General features: G+C 40.7%; 2 protein-coding genes and 1 non-coding gene across 5 annotated transcripts; 2 read left to right on the top strand and 1 right to left on the bottom strand.

Annotated features, from left to right (window-relative positions):
* Positions 1–293: 293 nt before the first annotated feature.
* afdnb (afadin, adherens junction formation factor b) lies at positions 294–13,056 on the top strand. The gene is made up of 24 exons (XM_030044865.1): positions 294–386; positions 2,366–2,558; positions 2,896–3,002; positions 3,120–3,229; positions 3,330–3,445; positions 3,692–3,757; positions 3,902–4,107; positions 4,494–4,639; positions 5,017–5,111; positions 5,235–5,506; positions 6,169–6,312; positions 7,297–7,495; positions 7,857–7,948; positions 8,058–8,144; positions 8,284–8,349; positions 8,475–8,548; positions 8,968–9,113; positions 9,170–9,310; positions 9,441–9,535; positions 9,726–9,866; positions 10,453–11,394; positions 12,259–12,364; positions 12,551–12,602; positions 12,972–13,056. Exons 1-24 carry the CDS (start codon positions 294–296, stop codon positions 13,054–13,056), a joined length of 3,774 nt encoding a protein of 1,257 aa, XP_029900725.1.
* dusp23b (dual specificity phosphatase 23b) lies at positions 12,539–16,288 on the bottom strand. 3 transcript variants are annotated; one of them, XM_030045043.1, is made up of 3 exons: positions 16,223–16,288; positions 14,428–14,713; positions 12,539–13,621 (listed from the first exon to the last, which is right to left on the bottom strand). In XM_030045043.1, exons 2-3 carry the CDS (start codon positions 14,695–14,697, stop codon positions 13,436–13,438), a joined length of 456 nt encoding a protein of 151 aa, XP_029900903.1. In that variant the 5' UTR covers positions 14,698–14,713; positions 16,223–16,288; the 3' UTR covers positions 12,539–13,435. The 3 variants fall into 3 exon arrangements, with proteins under 3 accessions (XP_029900903.1, XP_029900902.1, XP_029900904.1); XM_030045042.1 differs by lacking the exon at positions 16,223–16,288 and adding an exon at positions 15,504–15,939; XM_030045044.1 differs by lacking the exon at positions 16,223–16,288 and adding an exon at positions 15,079–15,313.
* On the top strand, positions 15,953–16,035 carry trnal-cag (transfer RNA leucine (anticodon CAG)). The gene has a single exon. It is a non-coding gene; the product is annotated as a tRNA-Leu (tRNA).
* Positions 16,289–18,557: the final 2,269 nt, after the last annotated feature.

Raw genomic sequence — 18,557 nt, 5'->3', positions numbered from 1 at the left:
TAACAAGGATGCACTGACCTGTTAAATGAGGGCAGTGGTAGTGGTCGGGGACAAGGGGGCATGTGGATGTGGGAAATGGGGATGAAGTAGGCAATTATGCTTAAAAACTCACCACACAGTAGAAAAAAGTTGACAGCTAATGGGGTTAGACTGAGGAAGGGGTGGGGCATGTTCACTAGAGCACACGGGACAACAGGACGAGTGGTGTGTTTATGAGATATTATGCTCTCTTTCTACGAAGATCTGCAGAAACCAGTCAAGTAGAATTGTTTTTTCGATTAATGTGTAAAAAAATGCCAGAGCAAGAACGAGAGAAATTAGCCAGTGTCATCAGACAGTGGAACAACAACAGACTGGACCTGTTTGAAATAAGCCAACCGGATAAGGTGAGTGTCTTCAGATCTTGATAAATCTTCAAGTTAGACGAGACAATCCCTCTTGTTTCCGGTGCGAATCAACACATTTCCATAATTTCTTTGAATGAAGTGTCATTTTCTTGATCCTAGTGGGCTGATCTGGCTCATTCCACCTTATTTCAACATATTTATACGACCTGAAACAAGTGAAACTGCACTGGAAACAGGTGGGACTATCTCACCCGACTGACTTATTTAAGAAAAACAAGATCTCAACACTAAATATGTGATTTTTTTTTTTTTTTTTTTTTTTTTTTTTTTTGCAGTCTTCATACTTCAACTGCATGATACACAATTTCTCTTTTTGCAGAGACTGACCTTCATTCTGCATGTCTGTTATTAGCAATGTTTTTGAAGTGCAAAATAAGCCCGGTCTGTCTTGCTCATAGAGTCAGGGTCAAAAATGCATTCATTATGATGAACAGACAAATCATTTTTCAGTGTTCAAGAGGCTCCAGTTGTGTTTGTTATTGGAAATGCATTGCTGTTAGATTAATGGAACTGGTTTGACAGAAGGCCATTAATAATGAGCAGGAGAATATGGTTAAATAGTGGACTAATATAGAGATTTTTAGGGTCAGGAGCTTTTTATGTTCTAGACTCCCAAGTTGACTTTCATTAAACTGCAAACCTCCATGTGAAGTGACTTTGCTCTGTGGACTCTGATATGAAAAGATATTTCCCTTTGTGTTAAGTGTTAAATTGTTTAGATATCATACTTAAACAATGGCAAACATTGATTCAATGTGATGAAATGAAAACATGGTGTTAAAATAATCACTGATACGTTTTTTAAATATAATGTAAATGTAAACTTTACTATTATTCCTTTACTTCATTCTGAACTCGTGTGTTCATCTGGGACAGTTTATGCAAATTGGTTGATGCTTACTCCATAGTGTCATATCTTTCTCCTTTGTTTCCTTTGTTTCTTTTCTCTGTGCGTCCCTACTGCTCAGTGTGTGGAGCATGGCACAAACACAACCAGGCCACAGGGGGTTAATTTCCACTGGGCCGTCCCACACCAAAACTTCATGCCCAGGATAAAGGATCGGCCAAATGGAGTATAGCGTGTTTCCTCTGTAGCGCCCAAATGGAAATTCCATGAAACATGGCCATATAGTTTCCAAATGCATTCAAGTATCATTACAGAGCCCAGCGGGGAGGCTGGTCGTGGGTCAAGGCAGCGCTGACCTGCTGACCAAGAGGGGCGTGTCCTGTGACAACAGCATGGTCAAAAGTGGGCGGGGTCTAACGTGCATACATGCAACTCCATGAAACCCAGCAGGAGGCTTGGTCATGGGCCAACAAAGACGTGTTTACATTTTTGGATGAATCTGCCTCATGGGGCATGGCGGTGGGTGGAGTTTAGCAAAAAAAAGAGGCACAAACACATCTACATATAATCACGAAACCCAAGGGAACAAGATCACACTTCCAGCTGTAACCTTGACAGAGGTCTGTGCTCTACTGAGTGACTTCATGTTGGATTCTGACATATAAGGAGGGATCAATTTAATTATATGTGCTGTTTCCTTAAAGAAATACTCTATGATTATGGGCAAAATTCTCTTTTTCCAACTTATTAAGACCGAGACAAGATGTTTAGTACCATTTTCACCTCTGTCCGTCCAGTGGTTCAGTTCCTATGGGTAGCATTTAGTGTTAGCTTAGCACAAAGACTTGAGGTCTATGGGAGTCATTAGCCTACCTCCATCAAAGTGGAAAAAATAAACCTTAGAGCAACTCTGAGGCTGTCTCTTTTACACAGTGTATTATGTGCATTTGAAATACATGTCTTGGGGTTTAAAAAAAAAAAGTTAGTAGTTAATTTGATTCTGCCTTTCTCAGCAGTTTACAAAGATACAAAATGAAGTTTGGTTAAAAAGAAATAGTAAACATGAAAAGACTAACACATGACAAGTTGTTTGATTTCTTTTCTGTCACAGAACCTGCAGTTTCACGGTGTGATGCGCTTCTACTTCGAGGACCACGCTGCCGGCAACGTCGCCACCAAGTGCCTGCGGGTTTGCAGCAGCTCCTCAACTCGTGACATTATTGAAACGCTTTCAGAGAAATTCAGGCCTGATATGAAAATGCTGACCACTTGCTATTCCCTTTATGAGGTTCATGCAAATGAGGGTAAGAACCTGACTCTGGAGCCTCTGAGTAAAAAGCAATGAGATTCTTTGATGATACAATTCATGTCACGCGACACAAGGTGTGCTGTGGTGACACCCAGATCTGTCTGAAATGACAAATCCTTCAGAGGAACATGCATGACCTCTTTTCAAAGTGCTCCGGACAGCCACTGCTAATTTATGCTGCTGACTCCAACTTTTCAAACACTTCCATACAGCTGTTCCTTACACATTTTCACCCTTTTAGCACTGCAGATTATGGTGTTTTGCTCAATTTATTCAGGTTTCCTATAAATAAACATTTTTCTTTTTCTTTTTTTTTTTATCTGTGGCATAAGAACGTAGACTGGATCTCAATGAGAAACCTTTGGTCGTACAATTAAACTGGAACTCAGACAACAGAGAGGGACGTTTTGTCCTTAAGAGTGACAAGCAGAATATGGAGGTGTGTATCAATCTTTAATAATTACACTTGGAGGTTTATTATCCGGCGATGTGTTATTTGACAGTTCAGAACAAGCAAAGCAAATTGAACATGTCTGTGTATTCTTGTACAATGAAGGACAGCTGTCGTGGGCCGATGGAAAAAGGAGGTGTGATTCAAAACTTCAAGAGGACACTCTCAAAGAAAGAAAAGAAGAAAGAGAAGAGGAAAACTCAGGCTGAGGATGGGTAAGATATTTCCCTCTCTCCTCATTTCACTCTCTCTCTCTCAGGCCGCTCAGCCCGAACAGACAGAATAACATCCTACCCTTTTTAAACAAATATCCAGGTCACCTGAAAAGCCGCTGAACAACAACAACATTCATGTTTCTAACCCCGATACACAAAGCCGTGACCAGCGGTGCACGGAAAACAAAAAGCAAGAACGCAGGCAGTCTGACCCGGGTGAGTAATTTGCAAATTGGGAGAAAATAGATATTATAATGAAGAGTGCAGTGGGGAGCAAAACCATGACCTTGTGCACTCAAACCACTGTGTCCCCACACAAATATGCATATTTATCTTGATGCTGTGAGGGGACCAATAAAGAATGAGCACCATGTTACGTAACAAGATCACGTTGGCTGTAAGATGCATTATTGGTACATAATCAAAGCAGCATTTCTTTCTTCTTCTGTTAAATACATGCAGGAAGCCTTCAGTCTAACTTCTCAGATCAACCTGGGCTACCAATTGGAATTAAATTCTGTGATAACTGTGAGTATTAAAAAAAAAAAAAAAACTCCTCCAGAGTGTTTTTTTTTTTTTCCTTGTTAACAACTTGATTTGGTTGAGTTGTGAGCTAACCGCCATCCTTTCATTATCTTCTCCTGCCCCCTGTTGGTGTTTTTCACATTTCAGCGCAGGACGCCTTCTTGTCTGCAGTCATAAATTACACCAACAGCTCCACAGTTCATTTCAAGCTCTCACCTGCATACACCCTCTATGCAGCGGGGCGCTTCGCTCTCCAACGCCACTGCAGCCGAGGCTCCCTCCCCTCAGGACAGGAACACAGAGTCACATCTATCTCAAACAAAATGGTGGACATGACAGAGAAGGTCATTCAGGCAAGTCCATGATACCTCTCACTTTGTTACACGGGTGCAGACTGAGCAGCAGCGACTAAATATAAATATAAATCATACAGTGAAGGTTACAGAAAGGTTTGGCTCTAAACTGAGATGAGCATCCTTTGAACAAGTGTCACCCTCTGTCACAAAATGACTCCTGACAAAAACTTAAGACAAACTATCTCTTTTTAAAGGACATCTTGTAATTTAAGTCAAGGAGCTGCAAAATGACACCTTTGCCTTTTATCCTCTGTGATGAACTTGGATGCCTTTTTTAGAAATTCTAACACTTCAAATGCACATCTAGTTGCACATACAGTGATCTTATATTACTCTGCCGCATTGTGTGTGTGTGTATGTGTGTGTCTCTGGGTGTCCTTCAGAAGCAGCAGGCCATCGCTGGTGCTCTCGCCTTCTGGATGGCCAACTCCTCTGAGCTTTTAAATTTCATCAAGCATGACAAGGACCTGAGCCCGCTCACCCAGCGAGCTCAGGTGGCTCTGTCCCACCTGGTGCACACCGCCTACAAGTAAGACAACATTCATGCACTGTGGAGGTTCAGTGGTCTCAGCCGATACGACACATTCACATGACAAGGCATTTGGATTCAGTACTTAACAGAAAATATGTTGGGAAAAAAAAATCAATAGATTTATGGGTCTTGTCTGATGGCCTCAAGAATGGAAAGAGGTATATTGATTATAATGTACAAACTAATAGGAGCTCACCTTACAATACATATCATGATATACGCAATACTCTTCATAGCTGACAGAAAATGTATAGAGTTTGAAATACAACCTGCAGCACATCACCTGAGTAGACTGATAAAATATACAATATCTTATGTGATAAATGAGGTGCTAATGTAACACACAATGATATATGTGCATTTTATTCCCCTAGATGCCTGATACAGTGTCTCCACATGGAGCTCAGGAAGCACTTACCAACGTTTTTGATTGATCCAGAGCAACACGGTGCCCTGCCTGCTGGCATTGGTAAATCTACACTTACTTATATGCAGAGATAGATTTTTACTATCATTTTTATTGCTGTATTCAGTTCACAACTTGATTCACTTGTTAGAGGTGTGTGTCCTTTATCTGCGTCTTCTGTTTCAGAGATGGTGCTGAACACCTTGATGAACACCATGTCTCTGTTACGCCGCTGTCGGGTCAACCCTGCCCTCACCATCCAGCTCTTCTCGCAGCTCTTCCACTTCATCAGCGCCTGGCTCTTCAACCAGCTCATGGCTCCGGAGGCTGCCACCCTGGGCCTGCGCTCGCATTACTGGGGCGCAGCGCTCCGCCAGAGGCTCAGTGCGATAGAGGCCTGGGCCGAGAGGCAGGGCCTGGAGCTGGCCGCTGACTGCCACCTGGGCCACATCGTCCAGGTCAGCTCCTAAACCAGTTCTCTAGTTGAACTGCTTGAATAGCTGAATAGGTTTTTGTTCCATTCTGTTCGATAATATCACACACCTATTCTGTAGCTGCTTGCTCCATTACCTCAATGCAACTATATCTATTATGAGTGTAACACACCAAGCAGGAAAAATCTAGCTATCTTTGCAATTTAGTGTGATATTGGCTATTTTTGTGAACCTTGGGATGTTCACTGCAGTAGCGATTTAACCAAGTTTAAATGGGTCCAGCCTTAAAGTGCTGCTAAACCATCTAAAGTCATTAATATTGCTTCTAGTGGAGAATTTTAGTCTACTGTGATGGTTTTAATGCTCCTTCAGAGCCTCTTCCACAACTGAAAGAATACAATTTAAGGGAAATGCTGAACATATGTCAAAATACTGGTCCATCAATAGCTTTAGTACAAAAATACTGTGGTATTAATACTGGTGTGCAAAAACACAAATCACAAATCATAAATGTCCAGAGGGCATTTTATAGATTTCTACATTTTGTCTGTGAATTTGTGAGACAACACATTCCTGGGCATCTTTGTGCCTGGCAGTTTTCATCTCAGATTTTATTTACAGTGCCATAGCATACAGAGTTTAAGTTGGTGAAAGGCTTTAAAATCACACTGGCTGGCTGTTTCTAGGCAACGACGCTCTTGACGATGAATAAGTACTCCATGCAAGATGCGAAGGACATCCAGAATACCTGTTTCAAGCTGAACTCGCTGCAGCTGCAGACTTTGCTAACAGGCTACCTCTGTGCAACCAATGAGCCTCCCATTCCCCCTGTGAGTACCCTCGCCCTCGCTCCCCCTCTGCTCCTGCTGTCTCTCTGTTTGGAGCTGAAGTGGAAAAAACTGTGGAAATAAAGGTTACTACTTTTAATAGTAGTAATGCCTCTGCTATTTCTTATATCCACTGCCTCTTCCACTACTATTGCAGCCACTATTACACTGTTGTCACCAGTGCTATTCCTGCTACTACCAATGCTTTGACTACTACCACTACATTACCTTTACTGCTACGATTACTACAACTATTCTTACTATTACTATTTCTATTGTAACTGCTATTACTGATACTACTATTACAATTACTACTACTACTACTATTACAGCCACTATTCCTGCTAATACTAGTACATTTAATACTGCCACCACCACTACTACATTACCTCTACTACTATTACTACAAATACTACTACGGACACTATTACTACTGTTACAGCTATTACTATTACTACTACTATTAGAATTACTATTGCTGTCACTACAACTACTATTACTACTGATATTACTGCTACTACTACTACAACTGCTACTACTATTGCATCAGTCCTATTACTACTATTGCTACCACTGTAATTACTACAATTGCTATTATTACTGTTACTGTAACTATTACTACTGCTACCACTACTAGCAATATCATTACTGCAATTAGCAGTGCTACTGCTAATACTACTAGAAGTGTTATAAATAGTACTATCAATACATTACTGATACTAGCACTAATACTAATATTAATACTACTAATGTTACTAATAATAATACTACTAATATTAATATTAATATTAATACTAATAATATGTATACTCATAATTACACCAATACTAATGCTGATAGTGATAATCATCATTATAATGTTACACTACATTGTTCGATGAGGGGAAATTTGCTCAAGGTCACCACAAGCAGAGTGGATGTCCCTTCCCTAAAGGCAGACATGCCAGTCTGGATATTAAAATGATCCACTTGTCATCTACCCGTCAGGACTTGATCGACGCCGTGGTGACGGCTGCAGAGGCCTCGGCAGATCACCTGCTCCGCAGTGAAGGACAGGACGTCCAGCTGGAGGAGAGCCTCGACCTCCATCTGCCCTTCCTGCTGCCTGAGGGAGGATACTCCTGCGACTCAGTGAGGGGAATTCCTCCAGGCTTAAGGGAATTCTTGGAGCCAATTTGCTACAAAGGTGCTTCATAGTATTCAGAATATACAGTAATATTTTCAATGACTCAGAATTTTATGAATCCTAATTCAGGGATGTAGATGTGAAACCACCATTCTAGCTGTTTTTAAGCTGATGTAGTTAAGTCATTATGGTTTGAGTTTATAGTGTATATAGCAGTATAAAGTGATGTAAGGCACATGAGTAAATCTGAAAATTTGCTCATACTGATATTTCTTTAAATATTACTGCTATATCTCACGATGCAATTATTTCCACAAACTGTTTGCAGCAGTGTATAAACAAGTCAAATCAAAGGCCCACTTACAGTAACTATTCATACTTTCATGCTCCATTTGTTTTGTATAACGTCCTGCTCCTCCAGGTATCTGCTCTTTAATATCCCAGCCCAACGTCAAAGGCCACTGGACTGTGTTCTTCGGTGATGCAACTTCTTCTGCAGAGAGCTCACGTGAGGTAAACAAACACACAAACAAATGTATTACAACGTGAAACTGCAGAGCCTATATTCAACATGAAACAGCCATGAATAGCGACAGCAACATACTGTCTCTCTCTACATTAGGTGGCATTCAGAAAGCCAGAAATTGTGACGATCACGTTGAATAAACCTTTGAACAGTGGAATGGGAGTCAGCATTGTGGCTGCCAAGGTGAAGTGGATTACTGCCTCAGCTCTGACAAGATGTTTTTCCTGCTCTGATGCCTTCATTAGCTGGAACTATTCAAACACCAAAACCAATATGCTAAATGTCTCAGCTAATTTGTCTTTCCCCTCATAATTTGCCACAGGGAGCAGGGCAAGGTAACCTTGGCATTTACATCAAATCTATTGTCAGGGGAGGACCGGCAGATATGGTGAGCGCCGGCACTTTTTAATTCAACTCACCTTGAGATATGAAAAATATAGAGTATTTTTCACTGAAATGACCTGAGGAAAGCTCAAAATCCTGGATAACATTTCTGATGTGTTCTGTATGCAGAATGGCGGGCTGGCTGCTGGTGACCAGTTGCTGAGCGTGGATGGTCAAAGCCTGGTCGGCCTCAGTCAAGAGAGGTAGCTTGATAATAGACCAACTTTAAAGGAATACCCCAACATTTTGGGCAAAATACCCTTTTTCCAACTTACTCAGACTTAGACAAGATGCTCAATACCATTTTCACCTCTGTGCGTCCAGAGGTTTGGTTCCTATGAGTAGCATTTCGTATTACCTTAGCATAAAGACTCAAAGTCTATGGGAGTCATTAGCCTAGCTCTGTCAAAGTGCAAAAAGAAACCAAAAATGTATCATGCATGAAAAAATTGACGTGCTTCTTATCTTATGTGACATCTATTATGCTTGATAAGGCAATGCAAAGATGAAGTCAAATTAAAGTATATATGTGATGACAAGTTTGTGTTTCTATGACTACAATGAAAGGATGAAATGGGTGATTAGTCCAGCACTCACCCATGCTAATGCTGTCTTGATGCAGGGCAGCAGTCATCATGATGCAAACCAGCCCCGTTGTGACTCTGCAGGTGGCAAAGCACGCAGCGAGCTTCCACGGTTTGGAGGCCCTGCTTGGTGAACCAACCCCAGTGAGAAACGCAGGTAGGAACAGACGAAGAATCAAGCATTGTTTTTTTTCTGCATTATACTCTCCATTATGTCATTCAAATCCTTTCTTTAATAAGGTAATATCAGCCACGGCCTCACGCTGTACAACAGTGTGGCTAACAGTCCCGCAGAGACCCAGCATGGAGCCAGCAAAAAAAAGAAAGACCAGATAATGCAGAGGAACAGACAGCTTTATCGGTCCAACCCAAATATGACAAGTAGGAGCACTTCTATTTCGATCACTTCTTGCCGCTGGGCCCATAAATGTCCTAACATGAAATATGTTGAGTGCTTGAGGGTAAGTCATACAAGAACAGCTCCAGTATTTTTCTCTGCTCCTTCCTTCAGCAGACTCTGTCCCTGAGGATGGAGAAGAACCCGTCGACCCGGCTATAAGAGGAAGCCGAATCTCTGCTGTTTCCACCATCAACCTCAGCACAGATGTGAGATTTTTCTACTCATCTCATTCCTATGTTTTTAATACTGTTTGCAATCTAGGAATTAAAGTGTTTTATAGTACGTGCAATCTTTGTAAGTCACAAGAAGCTGATGAGTTAAACACCAAAAGTGGAATGAAATAGTGTTGGACAAAGTGTCACAAAAGGAGCAATGCTATTCTACTTTTACATCCAGACGTATCAAAGGGAATACTTGACACTACCAACCCCTAGATCCCAGGACAAGGCGATATCCGAATTTAGTCAGCCACAGCAGACGTTCAAAGTGTCCCTGAAGCCTTTAGATGGACAGAGCTCCTGCAAGAGGACCTTTATGGTACGTATCAATGAGTACAACCAACAGTTTGGACTGAGCTTTGGTTTTTCTCTGTATAGTAACTGAGTGAATTTTATTTCAAAATGAAATGTCCACTCTTGGATAAATGTGACATCTGCACCTGCAAAAAGACTATAAGCAAGAAACCGAAATGTCCTACTGAATAATTCTGAGATTTATTAACTACTTCTTAACTCTTGCTTGGAAGAAAATGTACACAATTCGCCCACATGCAGGCATAAACCCACCTAAACTCACTTTACCCTCATTTTCACTTATGGGAAACAGTTAAGAGTTTGGGGGATGACATAACAAGATAACAAATGAATAGAATGCATAATAATGGCTGCAATAAAAGTGGAAGATAAATTAATACTTTTCTGGGAATAGTTATACTGCTTTATACTGTTTGTCTGATGATTACCACTGACTGGGGGCCACAGTTTATCCATATGTATATTTTATTGAGCAATAAACAGAGGACAGTATCTTCTTCATTTGAGATAGATAAAAAATACTGTTACACTGGGGTTAATAAAACAATAATTGTTCTAGGTTATAATAAATTCACCATTTCTCCCTCTAGCGTCAAGCCGTCTCACAGGAAAACCTGTGTGTGGACGGTGGAGGCCCTCTGCTGGACAAGCCACACGTATGGGAGCAGCAGCATCACAGTCCCAGGCAAAACATGAGCCTCTACTCCTCCTTCCTCATGCGCCCGAGCGTTTCCTCTCATGACATCCTTTCCGATGACAGCACTCCCACAAAACACCAGCAGAGCGGGCGCAAAAGTGGCGCTGGCTTGTGGAGAACCCCTCTCCTCTCACAAAATCAAACGCCTTCAGTCCAGCCAATACGCATAGACATCCCTGTAGTCAGAGCCGTGGACACACAGTCTAATCCTCTGCTCACCACCTTCCAGCCCAGTTCGACTTTGCTGGCGGTGAAGCTGAGCCAAAACCTCAAGGTAAATGTGGCTCAAGGAAGGCAAAAAGAGACTTCTCAAATCCAAGATTGTCACATTTACGCCTGTCCAACTTCTGCAACTAAAAAGCTGCCACAACCTTGCCTTTCACCTCAGCAGCAAAAACCAATCATACACAGGGAACAAACAGCAAAGCCCCAAGTGAGCATCACCCCGACAAAGCACGTCTCCTTTGAGAAACTTCCCGCTCAGCAGAAACCAGGTGCTACCGGTCCCGTGAGACAAAAAGACCCTCAGTATTTCACTATGAGTAAAGAGGCCGCCGAGGGCAAAGGACCGCTGGTGGATCCATGGAGGAGGGAAGCGCGGGAGAAGCTGGAGGAGCAGCAGAGGCTTCAAGTGGTGGAGCTTCTGGAGCGGGAAGTGCAGGAGCTGCAGGCCAAAGCCAGCCGAACAGCGGTGGAGAACGACCGACTCCGCAAGCTCAGCCTGGAGTGGCAGTTTCAGAAGAGACTACAGGAACTCCAGCAGAACGGAGACGATGAGGAGGAGGAAGATATGGACATGATGACGACAATACACCAGCTGGACAAGAGGGCACAGGTGAACCACAACATAAAATATTGTGGGGTTAACACTTTCTGTGAGGGATGAATTTGCTGGAGATTATAATTTCATGTTTATTACGTAAGAACAAGGGGTGTAATTATTTTGTATGGAAACAGAAAACTGGGATTCTGCATCTTCAGTTCAGCACATCACAGCCTACGTTTTTTTTTTTTTCTTCTCTTTTTTCAACAGTTCTTGCATTTTTTTTAGTGCAATGCAGAATCACAGTAAACATTTAATACAGATTTTGATAAATAATAAAGGTTTTATGTTGCTATACTGCACAACCTTTACAGAGCATGGGCAAAAACCTTGTTCAGTTTTTTTTTTTTTTTTTTTTTTTTTTTGTCTTGAACTATGTAAGGTACATTGAAAAGAAAGAATTCTGAGCAAGGGCAGTTTTTTTTTTTTTTCATCTCACCTCCTACACCCATCATTAGTCTTATGAATGGACTTTTAAAGTAACATTTAATGCATTCAGCAATCCCTCTGTGACACTGACCCCATGACTACAGTGAGTTGTAGAGCTTTATGACCAGCTAATCATGCATTTCTGCTTGATGTCAGTGAAATTGGGTATTTGCTCTTACTGCATTTTTGTCTGCATTGAGGAATCTCCCAACCTAGCTGCAGCTTTATTTTGCAATATATTACAAACAGGGACACGTATAATCCTCTATGAGTGCATCGAGTGCCGTAAGACACTGAAAACATGATTAGAGTTATGCACAATTTATAATGTCTTATAAAAGCGGGCTTTATGATCCATATAGTCATAAAGCTATACGGTGAAGCAAGTGAGTGACAATGATTCACATTTTGATCAGTTCTTTAATTCTTCGGCTGTTCCACCTACAGAGCAAGAGGAACTCTGGTGGAAAAGAAGACAATGAATCCAAAGGGTTGGAAAAGCAGACGAAATCTCATCTTTCCCGACAGGAAGACGAGGTGAAGACAACCACAGGTAAAACAACCAGAAAATTTATTACTGTTTACAATTATGGCACAATGGATTGCAGCAAAAAGTACTGTGTATTGATAAATGAATAATGCAACTTTACTAGATAGGCATTTCGCTGATCCACAGAGCAAGATGTGTTCATCAGACATCCTTTTGTTTTCAATTAAAACGTTTCCATGTTTTTGACAGATCAAAGATCGAGTGGACTGGCTCAAGATGTTCATAACATGGCATCAAAAGAGTGAGTTCAAACCTTTTTTTTTTTGGCTGTGTTTAAACATGTTATCAAATTCAATCAAATTCAGATGCGACTGTGACATTAACACAGCATTTCTTCTCAAGATCACTTTACATGAATGTCAGTGTATCATCACAACTGCAGTAGCTTATTCCAGTTTTGGGAGAGACATTGATTACAGTGCATTTTATTAATCTCTTGTGATGAAACACACTAAAAGTGCTGGAAAGAAATCCCTGAGAAAAAAAAAATAAATCTATGAATAATAAATATATTTTGTTTCCAATACCACAAGCTAGGATTTATGTCCACAGAAATTCTTCCAATAATAACATTCAAGTGTTTCTCTTATTCCCAATATTTTCTTTACAGAAACCAGCAGAGGAAAATCAAGAGAGCAGCAGCTCCTGAAACCCTCACATTCAAGGAGCGCCAGCGTCTGTTTTCCCTGACATGAAAGCTGCAGCCATGAAAGCAGAAGCCCAAAAACATGAGGACCATCTCCATATAAAGGAAAAAAATGACATTTTGTATGAAATGATAGCAAAATGACACTATATCATGTAGAAAAAATAGTATACTAGTTTATGTACCCATCACTGTGAAATTCTTTAAAGTTCCCAAGAGCGTGACAATTTTTAGTTCAGATCTGTTGTGCATTTTTTTCTTTCATCTATTGTTTAAAAACTTGTTAATTCCTTTTTGAATAGTATTGTTGAGGCACCTAAAATATTGCTCCCCTAATTGCTTGTTAAAAATAAATTGTATAAAGCTGTAATTGTCACCACCACTATTAAGAAATGCACATCTGTTTTGTCCGCTGTAAAATTAAGTTGTTATTTGGTGCGCTGATAAAACTGCACCACTGCTTTCTCTTGTTCATGAGTTTCAATCGAGCCGCGACGTATTCTCCGGATCTCATTGATGGCGTCCACACCTGAAATCTTCCTCGTCTTCACCAGATAGCAGGCCAGCATGGTCCCTGTTCTGCCGTGGCCGTGCATGCAGTGAACTCCTACACCCTGGAGAACAACACAGTGAACACATAATTATACAAACGGCTTTTATAGGGTAATATGGTAAAAAAATAAATAAATAAATTTTAAAAAATGTGATAATATTTACAGCTTTAGTGGGAGTGATCATGTGATTTTCTTTCTGGGATGTACACCAAACCATTATGTTTTTGTTTTGTTTTTTTATCTGGAGAATATGATTTGTAAGCCAGTGCATCTCTGCAGCTCCACAATACTTCATTTATGCGGTCTCATGTAACATTTATCAAAAAAACTGCAGCTTCTGCAATCTGGATATTGCACTTACCGGTATCCATATTGAGATTTCTATCTAATTTTGATTAATTGTGTAGCCATAGGCAGTCATGGGACCAATATCTGCCTGTTATTTTTTGAGCTCTGTTATACACAAAAGACTAATGAAAAACAACTCAGCTACCCTGGAGAACAATTTCCTAAGCTTTACCAAATGTGTTTTGGCTTACAGAAATGTCCTTTGTCAGGGTTACAAATGCGCTCGCATAGCATGTAATCCTGTAACACAGAGAGCCAAATATTCAAGCCGTTTCTTCCTTTGGTTTCTTCTGACTTTTGCACCTTGGAGAAGCTGCAGTGTTGTGAAAGATTAATTTGCACTTAGCCAGTTGGACCTCTGGCTCACTGGATCAGCCAAAACAAACAGGACCACTGTGGTATTTTGTGGCCATTTGAGTGAACTGGAGCCGTGCTTAGCAGTAATATCAGGGCTCTGTCAGCCAGTGCACATTATACTCTTCACTAAATTATACCCTAGAGGGTGCTGAAACTTTTACCTCTCCTTTGGCGTTGGCTTCATCCACTATGGATAAGAATCTATCAATCTGATTTGGTGTTGGAGGAGTGAAGTCATCGATCTTGATGTGGTGCAGCTGTAGGTCTGGGCATGTGTCATGGTTAGGTGGTTTCCTCTCACACAGGCAAACCAGATGTTTGATGCCATTGTCCAGCAGATACCGATAGTCAGACGGCATTCTGGGAAGCGCCAGCCCAGCCAGCTTGCCTGGCTCGACCCAGGAGAAATTGTGTGGTGCTAAAGAGGCCATTTGGCACTTAATCCACCTGAGAAGAGACAGGGAGAGGGAACAGATGACAGACAGAGGGACAAGTCACACTTTACTAAAAGGCCAGTACCAGAGGACAAGCAAGCTGTTCAGTGTTTTTGTCCTACTCAAAACATTTAGAATAAGCAGCAACCATTAGAAAAAGAAAAGTTGGTCCTTCCTGCTGCCAAGCTCCAAACCCCAATTTTACATCAGACACTGAAAATGTGCAAAATGAGACTGATAAGTGGTGCACTCAGCAAAAATACTGTGGCCACTTCCTCAGTATCAAAGGCAGAGTTAGTTATCAGTGAAATGAACCACACAGGGGGTGCAAGTGGGCCATGCAACGCAACATTAAAAATGATTCAACCTGGTCTTCACCTTTTGTCGCAGTTTTAACATTTTAGATCTGGAGTTACACCGGTTAAAAACACGTGGGCCAGAGTAAAGTCGAGCCCATTGAAGATAGCTAAGTTACCCAACTGGTTAACTTTCCCATACAGGCTGGACATTAGTTTGACAACAGCGCTGGAGGCCTATTCAAACAGTAACAGGCCTGTCATTGAAGCACATTTCCCTAACCTCTTCATTTATCACAGTTTTGAAACATATACCAAACTCTAGCCACATTTCGCAAGCATTGTCCCATTTATGGAGAAGCTAGCAGGAGTCCCATTCACACCACCTCGACTCTTACAGTGGCTAATGCTAGCACGAATACCTTAACACTCTTAACGTTATGTATTTGCTAAGCCATGACATTATATGACAGTTCATTTTAGTCGGTGTAGACGCTGTAAACTTACTGTTATCCAGGCCCGGTGTGGAGTGAACGTGTCGCTAGCCTCTGCTAACTAGCCGCACAGTGCAGTACAGTAACGTTAAGGTTCACTGTACCTTTAGCATAGCATGCTAACGTCCGTTGACCAACCTTAGTTTGCTAAGCTAGGTGTGGCAAGAAAGCTAATCCACCTGGCTTTATTGCATCTGTTTACAGCTGCTGTTTCCCAACTTGTCTGACGAGAAACTGTAAAATGGTTCTTCCTTTCATTTAAACATTAACTTGACCTCAAAATAACATTTTTTTTTAGGCAAACCCATTCAGTATAGCAAAGTTGCGCCTGTTCTTACTACTCTACCGCGGTCGCATTGTTGTTATGCTTTTAAAACTTCACACCAAGCTCTTAATTATTAAATATTTGCGTTGATATTAGCGTATCAGCCAACAAAAAGCCATAAAAACTCGGTGACATCAGTCAGGATGGCCAAGCGGTCTAAGGCGCTACGTTCAGGTCGTAGTCTCCCCTGGAGGCGTGGGTTCGAATCCCACTTCTGACAGCAAGCCTTTTAGCCATGGGATGTTAATGTCATATCGAAGAGCCAATGTTGTTTTCTAACTTTACATAGCCCACTGTGCGAGGTGCAGTGTCAACAAAAGCACTGCACTTCAACGCGCTAATACAGTGCGACTCGGTAATCTAATTTAATCTCAGCATCTGCACATATAAATCCTCATGAAACCGACCTCACATCTCCAAAACACGGCTGTCACATGTTGATGCCACAAGGTCTCTCTCTCTCTCTCTCTCTCTCTCTCTCTCTCTCTCTCTCTCTCTCAATGTCCGTGCTATTACACCTGATCACCTGTAGAGGGCGTGTCATCCCTGCAGTACAATCTGTGCAACATGGAGGCAATAACAATCACCGAGTTGATTAGTTTCTATCAAATAATAATTGTGACACTGAAAATATCATACCTAGTCTGCAACACACCGATTAAAACAATCCTATACTGTCTGTTATTTTAGTTGAGTCTAATTTCATTAACACAGTGATTTAATTAACTCCACATTAATTAGGTAAAGGAGTGAAATAGCAGCTCCAATTTATTTGGTGAGGCAGCATGTAATCCACAGAGGTCAACCCGGGTGAATGACTGTATTTGAGAAATGTTATTGTATTGAATCATTTTAATGTTTGCTATATCCACATCCATCCGGTTTATATATTCAGGAGACAAACAGTGTCACATTCACCAGATAGATGGTTGATAGACAGAGACTGATGTTCAGAGAGGTAAGTACAGGTAATATTGTGGGAAACTAAGAAACTGACAGTTTAATTACATCTTAGATTATATGAAAAGCTTGGAAAATAAAGCCATTGTTGGGCAGACCTTAATATGTAACTCCACCCATATCTGATTAAAAATAATATATGTTGACAAAAATACTTTTGCAGGCAGATATTCTACCAAAACTACATTGAACGAGCAAAACTATATTTTGTGTTACAGGCAGATTTATTAACTTTACATGCTGCTAACGTAGCTCTCCAATGTTAACTCAAGCTAGCTCGACCAGCGTGTTTTTGTCACATTATGTGTGTGTAACTCATATAAATTCAATTTTTATGGTGTAACTACTATTGCTAGTCGATCACATGATGATCTGGTGCCAAACTGTGGCGACAAAAGTTTGTAATAACCGTGCAGGAAGTTTTAATGATGAAACCAAAAGTACGCTAACTACTGTTAGCCACTAGCAGCTAGCTAATGAAGCGATAAATAGAGATTAACTAACCTTAGTCTTCAGCTCCTTGCTCATGCTCTTTATTTTCTCCACTTCTTCCATGAGCCAGTGAGTCTTTCGACTTTTTTTAAAATTTTAAAACACAGTTGTGTGTAAAATTTAGCCTGCAGGTTTTTCAAACTGCAGGTGGCGCTGTGCTGCTCACTGAAAATAGACAGGCACTCACCTGATTTCTGCTGGAACTTGAAATAATTTTTTTTTATTATTCATATATTTTTTTTTTTTTTATCTTTTTTCACTGATGCATACTAGAAATGTATTTATTTGTTTGTTTGTTTGAGTCTAAACCATCTCAAAGCCAAAGCCATTTAACAGAAGTTTTCCAAAAGAGCCACATATTTTTCTGTAATTGTGTTTTTTTGTTTAAGTTTGTATCAAAGAACCTTTAACAACATGGTCGGTTTCTTGGTTCTCCATCACGTCTCTGGGTTCTCATCACACTCCCTCTCAATCACTAATAAATCACAAGCAATTCAAGGGCCAAACAGCACCTGAAGGTACTGAAACAAGTATCTAAAACTAAACTAATTAGAGTGAAAAATGACAATAGTTCCAGGTCCAGCTTTTATAAAAGTAAGTAATTTGGAAAATTATCGTCATTTCAAAGTTTCCTGATTGATGAACAATTGGAAAGACAATGGTTAGTGAAAATCCAGCGGCACATATTTCAAGGTAAAACAACATATTTGATCACCCATTAGCCACCATTAGACCACAGTGATTCAATACACATTGAAAGATAGGCGCTATGATAGGAAAGGCATTAATTAATTGTGAAATGTCAAAGAACATTAAAGTCTGGAGGTAAAACACTGGATGTGATGAAGCTTGCAGTATAACAGCTTAACCAAATAGCTAATGTGTTATCAAATATGTTGTTAGACCTTGAAATATGGCTCCATGTCCCTCTGGATTTTCACTAATCATTGTATTTCCAGTTATTAATCAATCGGGAAGTGGTTAAGTCACTTTTTATCCGATTCCCTACGTTTAAATACGATGTGCAACCTGGGAGACTGCATGGCTAAAACCTCATGAAACCGACTGTACACCTCCAAAACACGGCTGTCACATATTGACACCACAAGGTCACACATAACAAGACGGGATCAAGTCACGCCAGGTAAATTAGTAGCTCCAGTGTCCATGTCATTACACCTTATCACCTATAGAGGGCGCATCATCCCCACAGGAAAATGGGGTGCAATCAAATAAAAAGTGAAAGTGCTTTTTGTAAAATAATCATAAGGCAGAAATTGTGTTGTTTGA

The sequence above is a fragment of the Myripristis murdjan genome, chromosome 22, assembly GCF_902150065.1.
Source record: "Myripristis murdjan chromosome 22, fMyrMur1.1, whole genome shotgun sequence".
NCBI lineage: Eukaryota > Metazoa > Chordata > Actinopteri > Holocentriformes > Holocentridae > Myripristis > Myripristis murdjan.
This window is presented reverse-complemented; position numbering and strand designations above follow the sequence as displayed.